The sequence below is a fragment of the Calypte anna genome, chromosome 4 (genome assembly GCF_003957555.1).
Source record: "Calypte anna isolate BGI_N300 chromosome 4, bCalAnn1_v1.p, whole genome shotgun sequence".
Lineage (NCBI taxonomy): Eukaryota > Metazoa > Chordata > Aves > Apodiformes > Trochilidae > Calypte > Calypte anna.
This window is the reverse complement of record NC_044247.1, coordinates 3,780,418-3,804,419: the sequence shown is the minus strand read 5'-3', so window position 1 is coordinate 3,804,419 and position 24,002 is coordinate 3,780,418. Positions and strand designations below refer to the sequence as shown.

The following is a 24,002-nucleotide window of genomic DNA, read 5'->3' as shown; positions in this document are numbered from 1 at the left end:
GAGTTTTACTTGTGCAGTGGATCGAGACCTTCAACTTCAGCATTTCAGAACATGATAAAGGAGTTTCTGATGCACTTGGGATTCTTCTGTGTTGTGGACACAGGGAAGTGAGATGCAAGACTTGTTCATAGGTTACTGGCAGCATGAGATTCAATTCGTGTCTCATATGCATAGTTCAGAGTTTTCTGCCTGTCTCTGCCCTGTGTTGCAGTTGCCTCTGGGTGGAATGCAGACCTTACTGCAATGCTCTGAGCTCTTACACTGGTGCAGGAACCAGAGGACTCCTGTATGTGTCAACAGTAATGCTTTACCTAATAGACCCAGGAATTTGTAGGGACAGGAGCCTTCTCTGAGTTGCTTCTTACTGAAGCTCTTGACTTGAGACTGGGGATGGGGGACCAGAAAGGAAAGCTAAGAATTACAGCATAAGAGATAAGAAGCTGCCTTACGACTTGAGAAGTAATAGGGAAGATGAAAACATTTATGAAGCCAGTAACCCTAAAAAAAATAAAAAATGGAGTTTGGTCCTGTAGGTAACCTGTGAATAGGGATAGATGAAATAATCACTGGAGGTTTCACTGGTTTACCCCTGCTATTTAATGCTTTAGCCTGGAATGGCATGATCAATAAGCTGGACTGAAGAGAGATTGCAGCTGATGTTTTTTGTTCATTTACTTGTTTTGTTTGCCAGGTTTAAAAGCATCAGCAGCACTAGTAGCTAACTTGCTAAGGTGATCTGTTATTTAAAGATGATTACCAGGGGGGTTGTGACATGCCTGTAGGTTCAGTATGAATTGCTTTGTGGTGTTTTTCAGCTAGCACATTTTCTAGGATGGCTGAATATTGCAAAATCTCAAGTGACAAGAATGCCAGTGAGCTTTTCAGTTGCCTGATCGTGAGATGGATCTGTTCTTCTGGATTGTGTCTGAAACAGCTGGCAGACATTCACTAATGCCATGGATTTTTGCTAAGGGAATTTCAAAGTGTGGAATATTGGAAGAAACTGTGAAGTTGCACCCAGTTATCTGTATTGTCTTTCATTCTGCCCATTGCTCAGTTAACTTGCTTGTTTACAGCACTAAAGTCACTGTTGTAATCAAATGGGCAGAGCTCAAATGTTCAGTAGTACTCTGCTGCTGCCTTAGTCAGATTCAAGTGTAAAAAAAGGATAGGTATGGTTACTGCCTTTCCTTGGGAGAAAAGGGTATGTAGTAACAGGGTTACTACATGTCATATCCTGGGGAAGAGATTGAAGTCCATCTAACAAGACACAAGGTGAAAAATAACAGCAAAGGAAGAAAACTAAAACTATGCTCCATGAATGCTAGAGGTAACTATTCTCACTTGCTTTAAAGGAGGAAACTGACAAACTGAGGTGCTAGTAAGGAAATTGTAAAGCTAAGGTTTTCATTACTGAGGTTTACAGAGGCATGCAGGAGGAGGAGATTGCACCAGTGCCTGCTTGTAGAAGCTATGTTCCTGGGCACAGGGGCAAGAAAGGCTGCCTCACTCCAAACCACTTCCAGCTGCAGGAGCACTTTTGGTTTTGCTATTGATGCTTAAACTGCTTGAATAAGGTAATGACTGCAGCTCATTGCTTTCTGTATGCTTCTCCAGGTGGCTGGTAGATACAGTTGCAGGCTGATGAAGTGTTTTGACTGTCATGAAGAGCTACCCTTGCCTTTTGCTGTGATATTTGAGCAGTTGGTTTAAAAAGCACTTATGCTGTATCAGTTCATATCAGACCAACGACTGATGAGCAGTCTGGTTCTTACTACTGTGCTCTTATTTTTAAACCCCCATCATTTGTAGTCTTCGAAAGTTAACGTGCTTTATGCAGCTTCCCTTTAAACAACAGGGACTGCACTTGCAAGAAACAAAGATAAATCTGAAAAATCCAACTGGTACCTGGATAATTTTGTGACATCCAAGCAGTAGACAAACACTTTTATTTTTCCTAGCACAGTGTATTCATTGTAAGGTGTCATTTGTTATAGAAAAATACAAGTGGTGAGCTATTCTAAACTACTTCTCCAGTAAGCTTCCTTTGGGAGTTGACGGAAGGAAGATTTGATTTCCTGTGGCCTTGCTGAAAGGAGACATCATTCCCTCTTCTGTCTTGGACATGGTTCAGGTATCTGCTTGCCTACTTGGTGAGTCACCTGAGTGCTAGAGGTAGCCAAAAGGAAAGCAAGTAGGGAGCTCAGCCAGGCACAACCTCACTACAGCCCTCACTTACAGCCTGACCAGTCTGCTTTGCCTGAGCTCATAGTGACCATGCTTTAAGGCAATAAGACCCTGTAAAACCCCACACTCCCTGCCTGTTAAGGCTATTTTGGGCAGCAGCTTTTTGTTATGGGTGCCAGGTAATGACAAGGAAATTAAGTCTGATGAGTCCAACTCTTTGGACTATTTTCTGTTGAGGACCAAAGCACTGTTTGAGCAATATTGCTTGGATTTTAAGAATGAGCATCAGAGTAAACAAGCTCTTAGCTCCAAGGATTCAAAATTATCTCTGAGAACAAAAGGCTGCCTGAACTGCACAGAAAAAATCCCCATCAGCTGGGCAACTAATTACAGCTTGAAGGTGTTATTGTTCAGTGAAACTTAGTGCTGTGCCAATAGCCCTGTAATTACCCAGGCTGGGTTGGGCAGTGTTCTTGAATGAAGAAATTAAGATTGCCCACATCCCTGATTGCCCACATGATCTTACCAGAAAGCCACTCCCATTGTTTTCTGATCTCTTTTTCAAACCTGTTCTCTGAGGGCAGAAGACATAGGTTAAAACTAGATAGTGTGTGATAGATGTGCAGTCCAGCATGCTCATTGCCATCACCTGAACCTCACCTCCTCTTTTTCTTCCTTTTTAAATGAGGAAGCCTAGAGTCTGCTGGTCACCAACTGATCCTGTTGCCCTGGAGCTCATCTCTATTTCCTTGTGGATGGTCTGTGTCTGTCTCCAAGGCTGCACCTCCTTACCTTGTCCTCCATATGGAGCCTCCCCTTGGGCCCAGAGCTGTGGACATCCCAATCTCCTATATGTCACTGTGCTGTGTTCCCTGTAGGTTCTGTCTTTCAAGTTACCTCATTCCCTGCATGGCTTCCTGGTGCTGCTCCTTGGATTCTGAAGGGGGTTCTGTTAGCTCATGGCCCTCCCCCAACTACCTCCCAGTCCCTCTGCAACGAGCCTCTGTGTGTGTGGCTCCACAGCATCCTCTTGTCATTTGCTCTGAGGTGTGCATGGCAACCTAAGCTCCAGATTTTCACAGGCATGGGGATGGCAGCAGCTGCAGCCTTGCTGACGGCTTGTGGAAAAGACAAGATCTGAAACCCAATACCACTGCTTGGCCCTTGGGACTGCAAATTCCCCTGTCACAGGGCTCTGCCCACTTTCCTGGGCCCCAAATGATCCCTCCCACCTGAACAGAGGCTCTGGATACCAGCAGTGGTATTTTTAACCCATTTTTTTAACCACTGGTTTATTTCTTATGTCTTAAGGCACTGCAGTCCTTCAAGGTAGGCAGCAGTTTGAGTCACATCGATCATGCTGGTGTGATGGTTGCCCAGTGCCTGCATGTTTCTCTTGTATCTTTTGGGTTGAATGTGGGTTTATACACAGGCTACTCAGGTATAAGGAGGCCTGATGGTGATATGTGTCTTTCTCTCTGAGAAGGAGGGATGCCTTCCCTGCTGAGGACATGACAGGGAAAAGCCCAATATTGCAGCTGGCCAGGGTTGGAGGTCGCAGAACTGAACTGGAGGTGGAGCAGCAGTGCAGTGTGAAGTGAGTCTGGGGTTCTCTCCCCAGTGAGCTCTAGAATTTCAGTAAAGGTTCATCCTGACTTTGGAGGTCCCCTTGGGGTGGCAGCAGATTCTACAAGCTGCTGCAGGGGTATTAACTAAGTCGAGCAAATGTTCTGGGGCAGGGATGAGGTTACCTCAGTCACAGCAGATACTGTGAGTTCCCCTCCTGAGCAGATTTCCTGGGCAGCTACTGACTGCAGGACTTGCCCTTTTTGCTGATAGTGCCAGAATCTTACATTGAACCTGGTCCCTGAGCAGAAACACTCTCCAGGTGCTGTGTGCTTTGACAGGCCAAGACAGCACCAAGGAAACAGCTGTCTCTGTAAACAAGAACAAAAAATAATATTTGGTTTAGATGCCTGTAGGAGCTACATAAAACTTTAGATCTTAAGAGAGTTTTTGTTTGTATAGGAAAACCCTTGGGTCCCAGAAAGGGAGCAGGGAATCTGAGCAAACTCCTCCTGAGTATAGGGGTGGGAGCCACATTAGATTTCATGCTCTTCTGTGAGGACAGTGATGTTCCAGGAGTCAGATAGGTTGCACAAGAGGAGTCACAGTTTGTCCTGAACTGAGCACAAGCACTGGGGGTGGTGCTGATACCTCCATACCACTGGGAAGTCCTCTGCCCACCCCAAGTGCAGAGTCATCCTGCAGCACTCATTCCTTCTGCCAGGCACAGGACAGAAATACCTCTCAAAAAAATGTGGACGCCGGATCTGTCAGCTGCTATGTCCATCTTTAGCCTGGTTTTCAATTACCAGCCACCTCCTCCAGCTGCTACCAAAAATAGGCGAAGCCACCTCCTGATGTTTGGGCTGGAAGCTGCATGGAAGCAGAGGGGGGATCACGGACAGGGATGAAACTGATAGGATTTTTATGAAAAGAGTGGAGGACGCCGTGAGTACACCTGAGCTATGGCACTGCTATGCTATAACAAGGGCTGTGGGCAGAGGTTTGATCCTGAGCACAATACTAAGGGTAAGTGGGCTCATCTACTTCACACTGAGGTGCATGGGGGTACATACCACTTTCCCAGTCTGCAAACTCAGCTGCTACCCCATAGCCTGAGATGCCAAGCAGGGCTGAGCTGAGCCCAGCACAGGCAGCCTGTGTGGCAGGAGCTGGCTCTGGAGCAACTGGGTGTCATGGGTGGCTTGTGGGCAGGATTGCTCCTCCTGAAAGGTTCTGTCGAATTTTACCTTTTCAGATTCCTGTCAGTATCACCCAGGCGTCCCTATCTTCCATGATGCCCTGAAGGTGAGTATAAGTAGGAACCAGGGCTGGAGCTGCAGGGAGGGACTTTGTGCCTGGCAAGATTTCCTGCTCCTGAGCAATTTGTCATCTCCTGATGCCTAGGGGTGGTCTTGTTGCAAGAAGCGCACAACAGACTTTTCTGAGTTCCTCTCCATAAAGGTGAGTGATCCACTAGCCAAAATAACCCCCCTCTGCTCCTCTCTCTTTTCTTCCTTGCCCTGCCATGTCCTACTTTGTCCCATCTTCATGCCTTGTCATGGCTGCCCCCTTTGCTCTGCTGCCTGGGGGTTTCCTATCTGCTTTCAAGGAGCCTGCAAGAAAGGGTGCTGCTCCTAAAGTGTGGGGCAGGCACTCCTGGAGAAGAGTGCCAAAAGGGGCTGAGTTTTGTCACGAGGATCCTGTAGGATGAACACAAATGCCCCGAGTGCCAGCACAGTTGTGCATGTCTGAGCAGTCCTGGGTAGAGGCAAGGAGGCAGCTCATGCCCAGGAATGTGAAGGGTATTCTTGCTGCCCTTCAGCTGTTAAGCTGGGGTGCAGCAGAGCTGGGACCTGCCATGGCCCTGGTCAGGCTGCCACACTGTCTTGTTCCTGGGAATCTCTGCAGATGAAGCCCCTGCCCTGGGGTGCAGGGTCAGAGTCCATCCCTTGCAAGACCCAGAGCCTCCAGCATGTGGAAACTTGCAGGGCTTGGGAGCAGCCACCGGGTTAGGGAGGGCAAAACAGGCATTGGTCTCACCTCTGCTGCTCAGGGATGCACAAAGGGGTTTCACTGCAAGGAGAAGCCCCCTGAGCCTTTCAGCCAAGAGGAGACCTCAAACAAGTCAAAGGCCAAAACAGCAGAGGAGCTGATCATCCAAGGACCAAAATCAGCTGAGAAGATGCTTCGGGAAAGACCCAGGTGAGATGGGCTCAGCTAACGGTGTTGCCCTGCTGTGCTGCTTCTGCATGTGTCCTGCCCTGCTGCTTCCTCAGGAGAGGTATCCATACAAACTACAAAAAAACTCAAAACCACTCAGCCTTTGCTGCTGCTGTTTCCTAGCTCTGATGAGCCAAGAGTACTGCTGCCAATTAAAGTGTCCAGGTCTCTGGAGCAGGCACTGGAGAAACTGAATCTGTCTTCCAAGGATGAGGGACGTGAAGGCAGTTGCACAGGTAGTGATGATCTGGTGGACATCACCAGTGTTGCATGTGGCAAGTTCATCGTGGGGTTCTGCATGGCAGGTTCAGCACAGGATGGCAGGTGCTGGTGGCAGGGGCTGTATGCTCAGCCACCTGCGAACCCACAGAGCTGCATCATGCAGTGCCTGGCAATGGGCTGTGCTCAGGGTGTGTGCACACCAGCCTGGGGACCTGACAAGGGGGGCTGTGGGGAAGGCTTGGAGGGCAGGCTTGGGTGGCATGTGCCCCAAGGTGAAGCTGTGTTGCTCTTGCAGGTGACATGGCTGCCCAGGTGAGAGCTGGCACAACCTGCAAGAATGCAGCCTGCAAGGCAGTGAGTACCCAGCAAGTTCTCATGTTTTCACGGAGTACAATTATGACCAGGAACATCTCAGGTCTGGTGGAGGGCATTGCCTCCCAGCTGCCACTGGGTGCAGGCAGGGTGCCATGTGGGTGAGAGGTGTCAGTGCCCACTGGCTCTATGTGTTACTGCTTATTCCATCCCTGGATTAGCTGCTTCTATTGCCTCCCAGCCACATTTCTGCAGGAGGCCTTTAGATTCCCAGATTGGTGGTATCTTTGCATTTCACAGCTGCTTATCGCTTGCAATTAAATATAGCTCATATTCAGGGTATTGGCATATAGGTAAAATGCATGTGGAATAATTTCCACCAGCATTTAATTAACGCAGCACAGCCCACTTTCTGTCTTGCCCCAAGGCCACCTTCTGTAGGACTGATTGCCCTGAGGCATGTGCCAGAAGGACCAAGCTGCAGGAGAGCTGATGTACTTTGAAAACAGCAGAGAGAGGACAGCTTTACAGAATAGCTCCCTGGAGGTGTTTAAGGAAAGGCTGGATATAGCACTTAGTGCCATGCTGTAGCCAGTTCAGTAGTGCTAAGTCATAGGCTGGACTTCATGATTTCAGAGGTCTTTTTGAGTCTCAATAATTCTGTGATTCTGAGGGGAGTGAACACTGAGGACATGGGACTTTAATAAGGAGAGGAAGGCAAAGGATGGACAACAGCTCCTTGCACCTCTGAGCGAGTTCCTGTGGTGTTCTGACTTGTCCACTGTCCCAGTGCTGCCCAGCCTGGCCTGGAATCAGGCTATTGTTTGGGAGAGGCCATGCAGAAGAGCTGCTGTCAATGTCATGGGGATCTCACTGGAGTACTGGTGAGATTGGGGTGGCTGCCTTGCTGGCAGGGAACAGGGACCAATGCCAGGCTGCTGGCTGGGCATAGATCCAGAGTAAGTTCTCATGGATGCTGGACCAAGTGAAAGGGTGATGTCGTGCATTGTGCTGTACCCTGTGCAGGGTGTGGACATCAGTGGGCAGACACCTGACTGTACCATGTCGTGTTGTGCTAGAAACACAACTGAAACTTTCTTCTGCTTCTCACTGCACAGGTTTACCAGGGCCCAGAAAGCAACACAGAGTTTTGTACTTTCCATCCTGGCGTTCCTGTCTTCCATGAAGGGTAAGAATCAGCCCTTTACTGAAAAGCTAACTGGCCCTGATGAGGGCTGAAAGGATTGTGTTGCAAGGTTGTATTGCCTCAGCAGCATGGCTGGTGTGTTTGGGTAGTGGGAGCTGCTGGTTCTGAGTCCCTCTCCCCCACCATCCCAAAGCCTGCTGTGGTCTCTTCTGCTCCTGTGGGAGCAGTCCACATTCAGGTCACCTTATTCTCCCCAGGATGAAGTACTGGAGCTGCTGCAGAGTCAAAACAACAGACTTCACTGCCTTCCTGGAGCAACCGGGCTGCAAGAGGGGGCAGCACTGCTGGATTGGGAAGGAGGTAAGGGGACAGGGCAACTCCTGTGAGCAAAATGCTGTGGCACCCAAGGAGTGCTCCTTCCTTTGCTCTGCATTCACAGGAGTCTCTGCATTCAGTTATCTTAATTTTTGTAATTGCCCCCTGAATGTTTAATCTTCACCCATCTGCTGTTTAAAATAGTGCTCCTGCATTCACAAAAAGTGTCAGTGCTCACACGCAGAAATAGGAAGCTGAATGAGGCAGGAGTAGCCTCAACCATGACATAGCCAGCTCTGCAGGGTGCTGCACAGGGACAGGCAGCTGAGCTCAGGAAAAGCCCTGCAAAAAGCCCCACAGTTTTGACAGAGGACTGCAGATGAGTTAAGTTTCTCCAGGACAGTTCTTGGATGGAACCAGGCTGGAGCTGGGAAAATTGCACCATAAGCAGCCCCATATCACTGAAAAGTGCATCATGTTCTTCTGAGTCAGCCACTGCCTCAGTTTGTTTCTTTGTCCTGGAGCAGAAAACATACCGTGGATGTGAAGGGAGCTGCAGTGAATGAGCTGTGATTGTTGTGATGCAAATGCTTTGCACTCACTGTCATTTGAGTTTGGAGCTGACATTCCACTTGGGGCATTTTATTGTCTTGGCAAGGCTGAGGGCTGCAGGGGGTTTGTCTCCTGGTGATGCTTAGAAATGACTGGTGGGGAAAAAGCTACCCTCAAAGCACAGAAGGTGAAAGATAAATGTGGCCATTTGGGGCTCCTCTGTCTCCCAAATTTAGCATGATGGTATGATCTATGTCCAGTAACTGCCCCTTCACTGCCCTCCAGACCAAGTTTTCTGACTGTGCACAGTGTCTCTGAACTTGGGCACAGCAGAGTGGCTCTGGAACAAGAAGGAGATGTCTCTAGTCTTAACAGATCCCTCTGGATCAACCCCAAGCAAAGCACAGATGACTCATGTTCCAAGGACTGCCCACCTTCACATGAACTACCTCCCCTCAAACACAATCACAAAAGGCAAGATTTGATCTTGCTTGGCTGGCGCTGACCTCACCCCTTACTCTGCAGAGGGGATGTGCAAAGGAGCACAGGCATCCCCTCTGTTAGAGGTGTGCTTGGGCTAGATGTTACCCTGTGATGGGTGCTTCTTTCTGACAGGACAAGAAGGCAGTGTCGTGCCGGCACGACTGGCACCAAACCAGCAGCCAGGTGGTGGTGACAGTCTATGCCAAGAACCCTCTGCCCCTCCTCAGCAGCGTGAAAGCCAACCGCACCATGGTGAGTGGGGCTGGCAGTGCTGGGCTAGGGATGGGTACTTTCATGGCACCTGATTTTGATGAGCCAACAGGCAGGGGCCAGCCAGGTGCCTGGCACTCCTTGATGGCTTTTTCTGACTATTGCTGCAGTCAGGACTGGCACTGCCAACCTGCCATCCCTGAGCTGAGAGCTCAGCAGCTCTGCTGATGCAAGCAGCATCTGCCCAGCCACTCTAGCTCAGTGGGTTTCAGCCTCAGTGGGTGGCTTTACTGGCCTTGAATCCCTCAGCTAGTGACAGAAGTGAACCCCACATGTTCTGAAGAAGGTAAAATGCTCCCAGGTGCTGGGGGTTTTGCCAGACTGTTACAACAGAGATAGAATATGGGATATGTTCCAATGCTGGAAGGCAGCTGGACTGCCCAGTGAAGAGTCTGATAGTGTTGTGCTACCCACTTAGATAATTTTCTGTTGATTTTTCAGCTTGAGGTTTGTGTCACCTTTGAGGGGAATAAGATTTTCCAGGCAGAACTGGATCTCTGGGGGGTAAGAACCTGTTTATTCTGCTATCCCTGTTCCAGAAGTCTGCATGGGGTTAATCTGCAATGCTGTGAAGCAGCCTGTTCCCTTAGAGAAGTGTTTGCAGCCTCAGACAAAGGCTCCCTCCCTACTGTCTGCATAGTTAGGATTCTCAGACTTTGGAAAAATGGTTATTGGTGCATTTTCAGCACAGTCCTTCCTGTGCATGGAGTATGAGGCAGACATTGACTGTATTGTAGAGAGGACCCATTTATTTCCAGAGCTCCAATTTTCTGTAGCAGCAAAAGCTGATGGGGAAATTAGGTTTTTCTCTATTGATATCATATTGGTAACCACCCTTGGAAGCCACACCAGGACTGTGCCTGCCTGGCTGCTCTGCACTGCCTAAGGCGCACTGGCTACTCTTTTGAAAACTGCCAGCACTGTCTTGCTCTTGTTGGGATCATCTGGGACCCGGGTCACTCAGGTACCAGCATTTATAGCCATCTCTGCTAGGAAATACTGCAGGGGTTTTGAGGAGGCTTGTTTTGGAGGCTGCGGTGGCTGCAGTGATTGATCCTGTGTAAGAGCAGTCTTGGATGTTGCTGACAGCTCTGTGGCTGTTCTGGGCTTGGTCTCAGACCAAAGGGTCTTTAGCCCAGCAGGTCCCTGTCTCCCTCTGCAATACTGCTGTGCCTCCAGGCAGGCAGTGGTATGAGAGATTTACTCTCTGATTCCTCAGCTGCTTGCTGGCTGCAGAAGAGGAGGAAGACTCAGGAACTTGTGTGCGCATTTAATGACAATTTATTAATTATATATTTATTATGTCTTTATTTCCGGTGTGTGTTCGCTGTGCCTCCAGGCAGCAGGGTGTGGTGTGGTGTGGTGAGAGGGCTGTACTGCAACCCTGCATGTGGCTGTGGCTTGTTGTGCTCTCCTGAGCTCTGTAGCAAAACCGCAGTCCTGCTTAGACAACACTGTGAACCTAAGCTGGAGCCCAGGTTTCATCCTTCTCTGTCTCCTAACACACAAGAAGAGATCTCCATTCTTCTCTGACTGGGCTCTGTCAGTAAGGGGAATAATAAGCATTTGTTCCCTTCCCTCTTCTGCCTATCTCACTGCACCTTTCCATCTCTCTAGGTCATAGAAATAGAGAAGAGCTTTGTGAACATGGTCCCTACCAAGGTGGAGATCACACTCTACAAAGCCAGCCCTGGCTCCTGGGCCATGCTGGAGCTCCCCCAAAGCAGGTTGAACCGCTGTGGTGAGCAGGAGAAAGAGGCTGCCAATGCAGAGGAGCTCGGGGCAGAGTCTGGGGAAGACTCTGATGATAGCTTGAGCTGGTCGGAGGAAGAAGATGAACTGAACCCGGGAACACCACTGACAGCAACTGACAGTCAAGTACTTAAGGAGCTGAGCAGTGAAGGCTCCTGAGCTAGTGGGGAGCTTTGGTATCAGCTCCGGCGGAGCAAAGCCAGCACAGAGTCGTGCAGGCTGGAGCACACCCTTCTCCGCCAGTGAGAAGTGGCAAGTAATAAAAACCCAGAGCAAAGGTTATACTCTGAATTTTCTGATAGACAAACTCTTAAGAATTGTGTCAGAACCCTGCCATTTGTCTCTCCCTCTCCTATGTTCGGCTGTGGCAGAACAGCGGGAGAATCCCTGTTGTCTGCACCTATGCCTGTGCCACTTTTCCCTGGGGCCGGGTGTTCATAGCCTGGCGTTCTGCCTGACCGTGGCGTTTCTGAGGGGTGCAAAGCCCCAGGGCAGCAGCGTAACCTGACCCTGAGACCCCAGCCCGCCTCACTCCCTCCACAGTGGAGAAGCCAGATCCGGGAAGTGTGTGGAGGGGAGATGGCGACTGTGTCACGAGGGAAATGTCATCGCTGACCACAGCTCCAGCGGTGACTTGGACGTCCTCCTCTGCAAAGACCTTTAGACGGGAAACTGCCGGAATGCGAGAGGTCGATACCGACTTTAGGACAAGGGGTAATGGGTGTAAATTGGAGCACAGGAGGTTCAAGTTGAATATTCGAAAAAATTTTTTTCCTGTAAGGGTGACAGAGCCCTGGAACAGGCTGCCCAGGGGGGTCGTGGAGTCTCCTTCACTGGAGACATTCAAAACCCGCTTGGACACGTTCCTGCACGATGTACTCTAGGTGGCCCTGCTCTGGCAGGGGGGGTTGGACTAGATGATCTTTCGAGGTCCCTTCTAACCCCTAGGATTCTATGATTCTATGATTCTATGGCCAAGCGAGAGAGAGGGGGAGGGCGACGCATACATTTGCCCACTGTACTAAAATATCGATACTTGATAACAGGAGCGGGCAGTCACTCCAGGTCGCTCTCCGCCCCACTCACGGGCTACCTCCGCCCAGTTCTCCCGCCCATCCGTTCCCTGGGCCGATCCGGGCTGCGCATCCCGCGGCCCCGCTCTCCCTCCGCGGCGCCCCCTCGGCGGGGCCCTCCGGAGACGAAGAGGGGGGGGGAACAGACTGCGCGTGCGCAGGGGCGGGGCCCGGGTGCTGCCGGGTTCGGGATCCGCTGCCGCTCCGGGTGCGGCGGCCGCCGGCAGCGCGGGAGGTGAGAGCGGGGCTGAGGGGAGTTCGCGGGGATGAGGAGAGGATTGGAGGCAAGGGAGCTGAGTGCGGAGCTGGCGGGGCAGGGGGGGCGGCAGGACCGCTGTGTGGAGGCGGGCGCTGCCCCGGGCTCCTCCGTGTGCGGCGGCGCGGCCTGCGGCAGGCCCTGAGGTGAATTGAGCTGCGGTGGCTGCGGGCCTGGCGGCGAGGGAGCGACCTCCGGCGGGGCCCCGGCCACCCTGCGTGTCTGTTCCTGCTCAGCGTTGCCGCTGGGCGGAGGCGCGGGCGGAGGTCGTGGCAGGCGGTGCTCTGAAGAGGAAGATCCTCCGCGTCCGCTGCCGCCACCCTCGCTGTCAGCGGGGCTGTGGCCTGGGGCCGGTGGCGGCATTTCCCTGCCTGGGAGCTGCGGCGGTGGCGATTTCCGTCTCGGGGGAGCCTGTTCGCGCGCTGCCCGTGGCTCCTTCGTACCTGTCCTTCTGGGGAAGCGGCCGACTCTAGAGGAGGGAAGGGTGAACTTGGGAGTAATCAACCCCCAGCCGTGGGACGTGTTGTTTTCTTGCTTTCCAGAGGTTGGTGGAGGTGGAATGCGGGTCCCGGCTCCTGCACTGTTTGTGGAGCCGGATGTGGTCATCCAGAGATGCTGGAGGAGCAGGGGAAGGGGGCTGTTTAGTAACAAGTTTTTCTTTGGTCCCGTTTCTCACTCAGGGATGTGTGGGAAGCAGGAATGGCCCAGTGAACATTTTGTTCCCTCTTCCTCGGCGTCCAAAGGCTGGACATTCTGAAGTTAGGCTGATGCTTAACCACATTGGGAGTACTGGGACAACTTTCAGACAATCTTCCCGCGGATATAAGAAAAGGTTGCATTTGATGAATTAGCCTCTTCCAAAGGTGGAGTGGGGAGAGTGGAATTTCTATTACAGGGGTATGTAAGAGTAGTTGTATTTGATCTTCTCTTTAAAAACCACCAAATTGTTGTCTTGGGAAGAGTGGTGCAAGGTAGCCTAAAATATTCTGAGTGCTGAGGGGTTTCAGGAGTCGTTTAGCAGACACAACAGAGCTCTCTTTCATCAGCTTAACTGTTCTCTTGTTGTGTACCATAAACTTGCAGTGTTTGTAACATCATGTACAGGAGGAAAACCAAGTTTAATACTGTGTAGCTTTTGATTATGGCAGGATACATGTCACGTACATATTCTAGGGATCCAAATCTCTGCTGAAGTCCTAGTTTTCAATTCCTGCATGATTATGCAGCTAGACCTTGATGTCTTATTTCACAGACATGCAATTATTTAGCAAGCTTGTTTCTAATGCCCGTTGGAAGTATTTAATATCAGATAACTGATTTTGGATTAATAGAATTTAAGGTCATTGATGTTTGGACACTAGTACCATTGCTGTACTATAAAATTTGGAGTACAGGTGTTTGTATGTGTGTTGGTGCACTGAGATTTATGTGGTTGGGGTCCCCTCATGCAGACCACTTCTTTTTCAAACACATTTCCTATGAAATAGTGTTTGCATTGTAAAGCTTCTGTGTTTCATTCCTGAAAAAAAAAAAAATTTACATCAATAAGCCAATGTCACCCTAATTTGACAGGGGTCAAAACATTATATGAAAGGGAATGGGTGGTTTCTTTTATTTCTTTGAAACAGCTTTTTGTACCAGAAGGGGAAGGGCCTTTCTAGGATTCACACAGAGGAAACAAGCAGTGGGAACTGAGCTCTTGTTAGGTATCAGTGATATGTGCATAGGAGCTGAAGCACCAGGTGGAGCTCTGCAGAAAGTTTCCCTGATCACATGGAGCTCTGGGTCATGGACTGACTACACGACTCCTGCCCTCTGTCTGAAAGCAGACTTGCCACTCTACTGTCACTCTGACTGTTGACCTCTTTTGTTTCTCTTGCAGGTAAATGGCAGGACAGAAAGCAGTGTGAAAACTTTGAAAGACACTGAGAAGTCCAAGTAGGTCATTCATTGCTGAAGGGCATTAGGGATGAGGTCTACTATTTAACTTTTTTTGTATTTCTTGGCATGCATCCTGAAAGTTTGGCACATGTGCATTCATTCAGCAGTTGTCTAGAACAATGGCAAGTAAGCTGAACTGTTACGGAAGAGTAACACAGTCTTGGTTATATTGCTGAGAGCCCTTTTCCCTGTCAGATCTGGTGGCTAAGGTGCACACATGAAAAGTCCTTTAACTCCTTTTCCTGGGTGAGGATGGTAGGATATACTTTGAACTACCTTATTCACCCAATTAGTTGTTGGAAGTTTCTGCCTGACTTCATTTATTAGGCAGAGTGAATCATCTCTGATCTGGCTTTTGTTACTGAAAGATGAACAGTTAAGTTGTTTAGATTTCTTAGCATCTGCTTCTGTTTGCTACTGATAAAGCAGCATCAAACTTAGGAGTCTGTGAAGCGAGGAGGGATTGATCAAAGGTGGTGGCTGAACAGAATGACACAGCTCAGTACAGGTGATTTTGGCTTAACTCCTAGGGTGTTTCCTCTCATTCTTGGCCAAAATGACTCCCTTTCCAGACTGAAAAGAGATAATGGAAGACCTGACAAACTATGAAAATGACATTATCAAAGAGCAATATCAGAGCTAAAATCCAGCTAACAAAGAGGCATCAGTTGTTAACGTAGCAAGGGTAGAGACATATTCTGCTAAGAAGTAGTTCCTTTGCTAAGAATTCTTCAAAGTACGAGAAGTATAAAAAGTAAAAATCTGGAAAAACCCTGAAAAATTCAGATTCATGTTTACTTGCTGTTTTCTGTCACTGTTTTCTCCCTTCTCTCAGCAAACAGGGAACTTTCCTTCAGAAGTATTAAAAGGCAGATCTAGACTTTTTTTCTCTGCTACACAAAAATGTTGATGGAACACAATCATCCTGTGATTTCACTTACGATATCTTTGTGGGGAGGAGGGGTGGAATCCCAATGGTGAATTTCACCAGCAGATGTCCAGCTGGGTTATAGCAGAGCAAGCTATGTTAATGATACCAGAAAATATGTAATTAGGTCAGAAGGGGAGCAGAGCTTCAGACAATGTTTCTACACGTCGATTGAAATCATGCACATTCCAATGGAAGTGCCAAGTATGCAGGTAGGGAAGGCAAACTTTGCAGCATCTTCTCAGAAGGAAGCTAACCCAAACAGGAATGCCAGTTTTCTAATTCAAAGGCACTGATGGACAAGGTAGAAATAGCTCTCATCTACATAGTTCTGAACAACACTTCTTTTTGGGGTGATTTGGTTTTGGTTGTTTTTTTCGTAGTTCTTTGAAAATTAATCCCATTCTGCTGTAACTGCTAGAACTCTTTCTGTTCTTAGGATCTTCCACCTTAACTATAGCAAAAGTCCTTTCTTTGGCAGAGCTTAGCAACCAGAATTACCTTGGACTTTCTGCTCTCTCCTTTCTCTTGCTGACTAACCTTTAAGCCTGGTTTTCAAGCTTGTGTCCAGTTTTTTGTTTCTAAATTCTAAGTCTTGTTTTTGATCTGTTGGCATGTTAATCTGTATTTTCTCTTTTTTTAGTTCTTGTAAATTGCTGTACTTTGTGTTCTCTCTCAGGTTTTCCCCAAAAAATTCTTTCAGAGCTCACAAAAAAAAAAAAAAACCAAAAAAAAAAAAAAAAAAAAAAAAAAAACCAAAAAAAAAAAAAAAAAAACAAAACCAAACAAACCATAAACCAATTTTCCTGCTCTTGGTAATGGTTTGTTGGTAATTTTATTTTTGGAGAATATTTTTTTTCCAGCATATATTTATATTCAGATAGCATGCAATGACAAGTTCAAGGCTCCTTGAGAAGTAAAAAGATTTTTCAATGCAAATTTGAACCCCAGCTTCTTTTAAGACTTTTATTGCTAAGCAAATTGTTTAGAAGATAAAAAAATAGATGTAGAGTCTTTATACATTATCAATAAAGTGATAATTGGAATTGGCAGAAAATGCCCGATGGAGGTAATATTATTCACTTGGTTGTGGTTTAAATTAAAAAAAAAAAAAATCTTTGTCTTCCATATGTAAATCTTTAACCAAACTACACCTGCTCACAACATACAGGTTTCTGCAGTATAGGAGCTTCTTTCCACTCTTTTTTGTTGTTGTGTGTTTCAGTACTAAATCATGTGTACTTTGGTGTGTATTTGTTTTTATTACATATGCCCCTCTATTCCTTCAGCTAAGACAGCCTACTTTAAAGGATTCCTTCAGAGAAACATACTTAAAAGTTTACTAGCTCCTTTTTACCTTATTCTGATCCTTTGCAATGTTTGCATAGAGTTATTTCCTATTATAAGTGTTGCTCTTCTAAAATCCAAGTCTTGGTCAGGTAATTCAGGATACTGATGTTCTGAAAGAGAATTTATTTTGCAGACTTTTTTGTTACTTTACTATTTACTGTTCTCTTAATTGAAAGGTCTAATGACCTCCTGAAAAAAAAACAACCAACAAGATAATCTTTGTATAACACACTTTTAGACATTTTAAATCAGTGTGAATCAAGCTATTTTAGCTGCTGATGGTACAGGATACATTGGGCTTTGTAGTTTACCAGTAATATAAAACTACTTGTATTGTCTTACAGTATTGGTGTGATGACCCTCCAGATATCAGTGCCTGGTGTATGCAGGTAGGGGTGCAATTCTGGGATACCCTGTGTATTTATTTTTGTTGATTTTAGAAACTAGGAACTGGGCATATAAAAGGCTTCCTGTATCTTGTTTTCCATGAGGCTTCTGTTTCTATAGTTTGGTTTTTATTGCATGTATACAGCTAATTTACTTCTGCCATCTCTGTGATGTCACTTCTTAGTGACTGTGGTCTGTTGCACAGTTAGTTCACTTGGAAAAAACCTTTTGCTCTGGAATTGTTGGTCACCATTAAGGTTTCTGGCATTACATCCTCTAGCAGTTCAATGATACGAAGTAAAAGCAGGATTAAGCTTAAAACCTGTTCTTTGTGCTGCAGTCTGATGGTACTTCAGAAGCAGTAGCAGCATATGGTGTTTCCCTTCCATGACTCAATTGCCACCACATCACTGGCTTGGTTGTACCAACACAGTTGATCGTGGGTACTACTCTGTAAACAGGATGAAACAAGTCCTCACCCTTTTTCAGTGTGGTGTGGTCACAGCTGAGGAGGTGGGAAGGAGAAACAGGGTTTGGAAAGATCTGAAGGCTGCTAAAGAAACCATACAGTGTCTTAAAACAGGTAGTGGTCTGCTGTACAGGAAGAGCAGTGGTAGAGACCAGGATGGTGCATTACTGTTGCATCTCCAGATAGAGCAGTGTTACAGTACTAAAATATGCTCACTGTCACTGTTTGCTTGTAGTACTTGGAGCCTTTGTGTTCAGAAATATTATCTTGTAATGTATGCTGCCAGTAGCAGTCTTCAAACTCTATTCATAATTCAAAGCAAAAAATGTTAATTTTCTAATGTTTTAAGTAATTTCACATTTCAAAATCTTTTTTTTTCCCTTTTATGTGCCCCTAGGTCTATTAAATGAAGAACTTGGTGCTGCCAGCTTTTGCTGGTCAGTGCTGTTCTTCATTTTACTGCTTACCTTTACAGTATGTGGTTGCATGCACATCTCTCTTTATATTTGACTGGAGTCTTGAATGGGATGACTGATTTTTTTTTTGATGTATGATGAAACTCACATGCATGCTTTTCTGCCAAAAATCAAAAGTACTCTTCAGATTTCATTTCAGGTGATTGATGTTTGTTTACAAATGTAATTGCTGACACTTTGAAAAAGAATAAACTGCTTCTGCTTCTTCGCTCTGCTTATTTTCCTACAAATTTCCTGCAGATGTCCAATGTCCTGATGGGTCTTCCTGGTGCTTCCCACGGATTGTTTTTTGATAGTGTGTCTGTATATACACTGTTGCTTCCTTAAACACTTGTATTTTGTAGCGACTACAGCTGATGTTAGGAGTTGCCTGTTGCAGTTTTATGCTTTGCTTAAGGTAGTCTATTTTCACTTAGTACAGAAGAATCATATGTGTTCCCAGTGGAAAGACAACAGTATGTGGATATAGATACTTAGTCAAAAATGACAGAGCTGAGACTTAAATGGTGTTGAGTTGATTTGTTTGGATAATCTTGAAGAGGAAGTTGGAGGGAGGGGGTTTAATGACTTCTGTAAGTGAAGTACTTCACAATTGCTCATTTTCTTGTTCCCTTTGTTATTTTGATGGTGCTGTGTTCTTCATGGCATATGCAATACAGTTACACCCACTATTTGTTTCTTTTGTTTGAAGTAGAGTATTGGCAGCTGGTTGCAAGTTGAGGGTTACTGATAGTACAGTATCTCAAAGGCATTTGGGTGAGAAGGCAGATTCAAGTTCCTTCTTGTTCAGGCTAGCAGTGGAAGCTCCAGCATACAACAGCCTGTAGTTATTCCATGCTATTTTCAAAGTTTGTGATGTTCATGTGATGAAAGGTTAGAATGAATTGAATTTTAGGCAATGTCTGTTTGATTAGCAAACCTTCTCTTCATGTATCAGGAAGGTGATAGGGAAGCCTTTAAGTGTCAAATGTACCAGTTCTCCAGTCTGTTTGGGAAGGCTGTTTGATTGTTCATCTTTTACAGCATGTATTTTTCTAATTCTTGGTATAAGCATTCTTTATTGTAGCTCAGGCCTATTAAGTCCTGCTTGTTCTGTCACTGATTAGTGAGAATATTCTGCTCTTTCTTCAGAAAAATTCTTCATGTAGTCTTATCTGAATACTATGGCTATATTTCAAATAATAGCTTCTTTTATTCATGCTACTTTCTAAATCTTTTAATTGGTGTCCTCTAAATAATGCAGTTTCTTGAGGTCTGATTGATTCTGAATTGAGTGAATTATAGTAGTAGTCAGTAGAGTGCAGCCCAGTACCTTGGTTTATTTTGTAATTTTTTGACCTCTCTTGTTTGACCTTGCCTAAACTGTTTGGGCAATAGATTATATAGACAAGAAGTGTGATTCTTGGAGGTCTAAGGACTTGTCCCTTTGCCTGTGGGAAGCTGCCTGACAGTAAGGCAAGACTGTGGGAATTTGGCTAATTTGTACTTACATGGTTGGAATGCAGCCAGTTGTCACTGAGCTCTCAACTCACTGGATCTCCATTTCACTGTTGTCTTTATAGCCTGTGAGCTCTTCATAATGGCTTCTGAGACACTGAGTGTGTCTAGTTGTGATAAGAAATTTTTAGCCATTTTAAAAACACTTGTTAAAACCTACCTTTAAAATTACCATCATGCCTTTCTTAATTTTTTTCCTTGCTTTGTGCAGGACTTTGTTTCTTGGTGAAGAATGCAGACTATAAAGTGCGTAGTTGTCGGAGATGGTGCTGTGGGAAAAACTTGTCTTCTCATCAGCTATACCACAAATGCATTCCCAGAGGAATATATCCCGACTGTCTTTGACAACTACAGTGCCCAAATGACTGTTGATGGCCGGACAGTCAGCCTGAATCTCTGGGACACAGCAGGCCAGGAGGAATATGACCGCCTGCGCACGCTTTCCTATCCTCAGACCAATGTTTTTGTCATCTGTTTCTCCATTGGGAGCCCCTCTTCCTATGCAAATGTGAGGCACAAATGGCACCCTGAAGTTTCTCACCACTGTCCAAATGTTCCCATTCTTTTAGTGGGCACGAAGAGAGACTTGAGAAATGACCTGGAAACAGTTAAAAAGTTAAAAGAGCAAAGCTTGGCTCCCACTACCCCACAGCAGGGAACTTCGCTGGCTAAACAAATTGGAGCAGTCAAATACTTGGAGTGCTCAGCATTGAATCAGGAGGGTGTTCGTGAGGTGTTTGCTGAAGCTGTGCGTGCAGTTCTGTATCCTGTGACCAAGAAGAACACAAGAAAATGTATCTTATTATAGTTACCTTGGGTGATGGATGTTTGAAGTTGAATGTCGACTTGGATCTTGTAGGGCTTTTGATGAGTTAAATTTAAGATTTGCATCTTGCACTAACAGCTCTAAGCAGAAATGTTTTATGCAATGAATATTCTTGTAGTCTTACTGCTTCAGGGAAACTGAAACAACAGTTTTGTTTTGTTTTGTTTTTTTCCAGCTGAGAGGTCAAATATTTACTTTATTTCTAAAGTTCCAGTCTTCAGCTTCTCCAGGGATCACTTGGCTTCTGTACTTATTTAGTGGAGGGAAATAAAAGAAGGAACTTCTCTGAAGCCAAACTTCTTTTTTAGATAGCCATCAGTTACTAGATAGTCATCAGTTAGTACATCTGTTAAAAATCACAAATCCAGGTAACTTTAGGTGTAGCTGCTGCTTTTCCCATCTCTTATTTACTAATGGAATTTGTTTTACAGACAGAAGTCTGGCTATGCAGTTGTTTCAATTTGTCAATGTAAAGCTTGAAACCAATTTGTTTACATGCAAAAATGCCTGCAATATTAGTGAGATTCACCTTATTTATATGAAGATTTAGCAAAAGAGCAAGATGAGCAAGACCTTGGGAACACCTGCAAAGGTTTTATTAATAGAAGCAGAAGATGCTTTATGCTACTGTAGGGGACTTGGGATAATGGTGAATCACTCCTTTGAGTGATTTTCATACTGTTGAATTTTGGGAGGTTGAAGAGTAGTTTATATGCAAGTCTTCTATAAACAGATTTTATTTCACTTTCGGAAGATACTTTGCACCCTGAGAATAAACTTAACCATTACTTTCTTGGACCAACTGAGGCTGTTGGGATGACACTTGCCAAAACAAGATTTTTAGTGTGATCCCTTCAGTGAATCCTGGAGACTTGATAGCAGCCCGTTTGCTCTTGAGAAATTAATCGGTTTACTTCTTAGTGTTCTTGGGGCCACCACCTAGGATTTTTATAGCATTTTTATGGATTTTTCCTTTATTGTTTTTTCTGGGGGAACACTGACAGAGAATTTGGAAGTTCTGTTTACAGGAACCAGAAACCCTCATTTCCTTCTGGCAACTCACTGATGGTTTCAGTTAAATTTATAGTCGTTAGCCACTCACTGGCTGGAATTACCTAGGAAGTTTTCTCCTCTCTACTCTGTGAACAGTTATTATAAACTCTTTTAACTGAAGTTTTATTTGTGTACTTTTAAAATTTGCTTAGCAGCTCTAGTGAGTGGCATCTGGATTTTATTTTAGGATGTGCACTGTTCTTTATGTGTGATTTTCAGGCCCAGCTGAGAAATGATCATAAAACCTTTTGTAGACTTGAATTTAGAACTTGATGGTATAAAAGTGGCATGCTTCAGAGATACTTGAGTGAAACCAGTGGTGCTGGACTGGGCTTTGTTGTCTGAAGTTGACAGTGCTGTCTTTGTCTAAATGCAGCTTTAACTGATGATTCAGAACTTGCTTTCCTGTGATTCCCACACATAGAAAACTTGTGCTGGTATCTACCTTGGACAGAAAAAAAAAAACCAACCCAAAAAGCATTTTAGTGAGATAACAGAAAATATATCAACAGGGTTATTAGTGATCTTCCTTTATCTGAGGTAGACAAAAAATGCTAGGTGAATAGAAATATTTGTATTTGTGCTCTAATTCCCCTCTTAGAAGAGGATGTGCCTTTCCTCAGCTGGTGTAACTATGCTGACACTAACAGCGATTTTTGTATATGTGAGGTGTGTTTTTACTGGTACTGCTTTAGCAAACTGCAACCTATAGGTTAACTGCAGTAAATCCAAATACTGGTATATATGGCTAGTGGACCAACACTGAGTTCTCAGTATTGCCTGATCATAGGCAACACCAAAACACCCATTATGCATCATGTCTAGAAGATGAAGCCTAGAGACTGCATATTTTTCTTCACCAAGTGCCACAATCTGGAGTGTCTGTGTCTTTTGCACTCATAAAAGTGCTGTTCCACATGTGGCTCCTACCACAGTGCCCTGCAGTCTGTGAGAGTGTATTTCAGTGAGGTAACCTCAGCTCACCACATTTTGCCTTTACTTCAGTAGTAGGCCTTTATCTTGGGCTTGATTTGCAAGCAGCAATTAACTCTGTGCCTTATAATCCAAGATTATTTTCGGTAGGTAAATTTCAGCGACTGAGTAAATAGAATTTATCATGTTTAAAATGTATTTATTTAAGCCAGTGCTCGTGCGTTTTAATACTGGTTGGGCCTAATTTGTCTAGTTGCCTTGGTGCAAGCCCTTTGCTACATTCTGAGATGTACTTTGAAAAAGCTTGTGGTATGTTTGAACTGCACTTAAATAGACTTAATTTCAACAGACTTTTTTTTTTTTTCTTGCAAATGTTTGCAATTTCATACTGAACCTACTACTGTTTTAAAAAGTTTTTTTTTACATACTGAAGCCTTTTAGTTCTGCATCTTTTGTGGTTATTCCCAACTGGATTACAGTAAATTCGTGGAAAAGAAATCCTGTGAGCAAGTATTATTGCATGTACCTCCCCTGGTTTTGTAGGCTCTCAGAGCAGCCATCCTGGTGTTAACTGGAAGAGAGAACGGTGAGATAAAATTCAGCTACTTAACCAATTTTTTTGAATTTATTATGTTATTATTTGCATTATGCTAGAACACCAATAAAGTGTTCTAATTTACTTAATAGTTGGATTGCACAACAGTACTGAGGAGAACAGCACAATAGTGATGAAAATGAACATGAAAGTGAACTTTGAAAACTGTAACAAAACTACTTACAGACTTTGGAGTACCTCATTAATAGTTATTTTTGTGCCTTGTGCTTCTGTTGCTTTCTGCCAGGAGCAAAAATCCTGAAGGCTTGCAACTGGTTTCCTCCAGCCTCTGCTTGTCACTAGAATGAGCTTCAGGAGTCCATGGATCCAACTAGTTTTTCCATTCAGTGGGCATTTTCAGTATGTGATTTCCCTACTTTTTTTTTCCCTCTGTAGTTGGTGCATTTTATTGTAAGTAGTTTTGTGCATCAGCCTACAATCTATTTCCTTCTTACATTTTTTTTTTCTGGGGGCAGGTAACAAAGAGAGACTTCACACAATCCCACAGCTGTACTTTGTTTGCTTTTGGGAGTTCAGAAAACCTGGGTATGGATTTCCCAAACTGTTAAGTTTCCTTGGTTTGTCACTGAATAGAAATGCAGCGTATATTTCTTGATTCACAGAAGAGACTTTCTATGAAGAGACCAATTTTAATCTTTCAGTTTGTGAATGATCTCTGGAATAGTGTTTTTCAAATACAGTTGAAGCCACCCACAGAGAGCTGGGCAGTCCAGGAATTCTGTGTCCAAAGGATCTCGAGGTGCGCTTAGATGCATAAGCGCTTTCTCCCGTTTACAGTTATTTCTATGAAATTTAAATTAGAAGAGCCTCACTGTGCTTTGTCTCTTGAGTATTTAACGTTTTCTCTGTAGAAATCTCAGTGCTGCTTGGGCTGGTGCCAAGAAGCAAATCTCACTGGGGCACTGACCTCCTGCCTGGGCTGCGGGGAGGGCCCATCAGCAGTGGGAGCCCAAGACTCTTCAAGTGTGGTACTGATACATACACTGGCAACTTAATTTTATACCATAAAATGATCGGTCTTCTGTCTTACTGCTAACGTTTCTGAAGAGGTTTTTTTTTTAATTATGCAGAATTGTTATAATAAACTTTTCCTCATCTCGCTTGGCTCTTGTATTAATTCACTCTGCCCTTTTGTAACGCTACACTTAGTTCTTTCCTGTGGAAAGCC

The 24,002-nt window shown here is 45.3% G+C and overlaps 2 protein-coding genes across 11 annotated transcripts; both read left to right on the top strand.

The window, feature by feature from the left end:
* The first annotated feature begins 4,596 nt into the window (after positions 1-4,596).
* Positions 4,597-11,320, top strand: ITGB1BP2 (integrin subunit beta 1 binding protein 2). 2 transcript variants are annotated; one of them, XM_030449202.1, is made up of 11 exons: positions 4,597-4,782; positions 5,012-5,061; positions 5,161-5,217; positions 5,810-5,958; positions 6,100-6,212; positions 6,494-6,552; positions 7,629-7,699; positions 7,915-8,017; positions 9,140-9,259; positions 9,719-9,781; positions 10,895-11,320. In XM_030449202.1, the coding sequence occupies exons 1-11, from the start codon at positions 4,719-4,721 to the stop codon at positions 11,186-11,188; spliced, it is 1,143 nt and encodes a 380-aa protein (XP_030305062.1). In that variant the 5' UTR covers positions 4,597-4,718; the 3' UTR covers positions 11,189-11,320. The 2 variants fall into 2 exon arrangements, with proteins under 2 accessions (XP_030305062.1, XP_030305063.1); XM_030449203.1 differs by lacking the exon at positions 5,810-5,958 and having other exon boundaries at positions 6,077-6,212.
* Positions 11,321-12,262: 942 nt separating this feature from the next.
* RHOG (ras homolog family member G) lies at positions 12,263-23,934 on the top strand. Of its 9 annotated transcripts, none has more exons than XM_030449052.1 (5): positions 12,263-12,337; positions 14,241-14,296; positions 16,922-16,966; positions 17,831-17,870; positions 19,618-23,934. In XM_030449052.1, exon 5 carries the CDS (start codon positions 19,639-19,641, stop codon positions 20,212-20,214), a length of 576 nt encoding a protein of 191 aa, XP_030304912.1. In that variant the 5' UTR covers positions 12,263-12,337; positions 14,241-14,296; positions 16,922-16,966; positions 17,831-17,870; positions 19,618-19,638; the 3' UTR covers positions 20,215-23,934. The 9 variants fall into 9 exon arrangements, with proteins under 9 accessions (XP_030304912.1, XP_030304910.1, XP_030304914.1 ...); XM_030449053.1 differs by lacking the exon at positions 17,831-17,870 and adding an exon at positions 13,039-13,190 and having other exon boundaries at positions 12,269-12,337; XM_030449055.1 differs by lacking the exons at positions 12,263-12,337; positions 17,831-17,870 and adding exons at positions 12,862-12,902; positions 13,039-13,190.
* Positions 23,935-24,002: the final 68 nt, after the last annotated feature.

Bases quoted from the DNA above. Each gene is read 5' to 3' on its own strand.
- ITGB1BP2 (XM_030449202.1), top strand. From the start codon at position 4,719: ATGGCACTGCTATGCTATAACAAGGGCTGTGGGCAGAGGTTTGATCCT. The intron at 5,959-6,099 runs GTGAGATGGGCT...GCTGTTTCCTAG, and splicing joins ATGCTTCGGGAAAGACCCAG to CTCTGATGAGCCAAGAGTAC. The intron at 9,260-9,718 runs GTGAGTGGGGCT...TTGATTTTTCAG, and splicing joins TGAAAGCCAACCGCACCATG to CTTGAGGTTTGTGTCACCTT.
- RHOG (XM_030449054.1), top strand. From the start codon at position 19,639: ATGCAGACTATAAAGTGCGTAGTTGTCGGAGATGGTGCTGTGGGAAAA.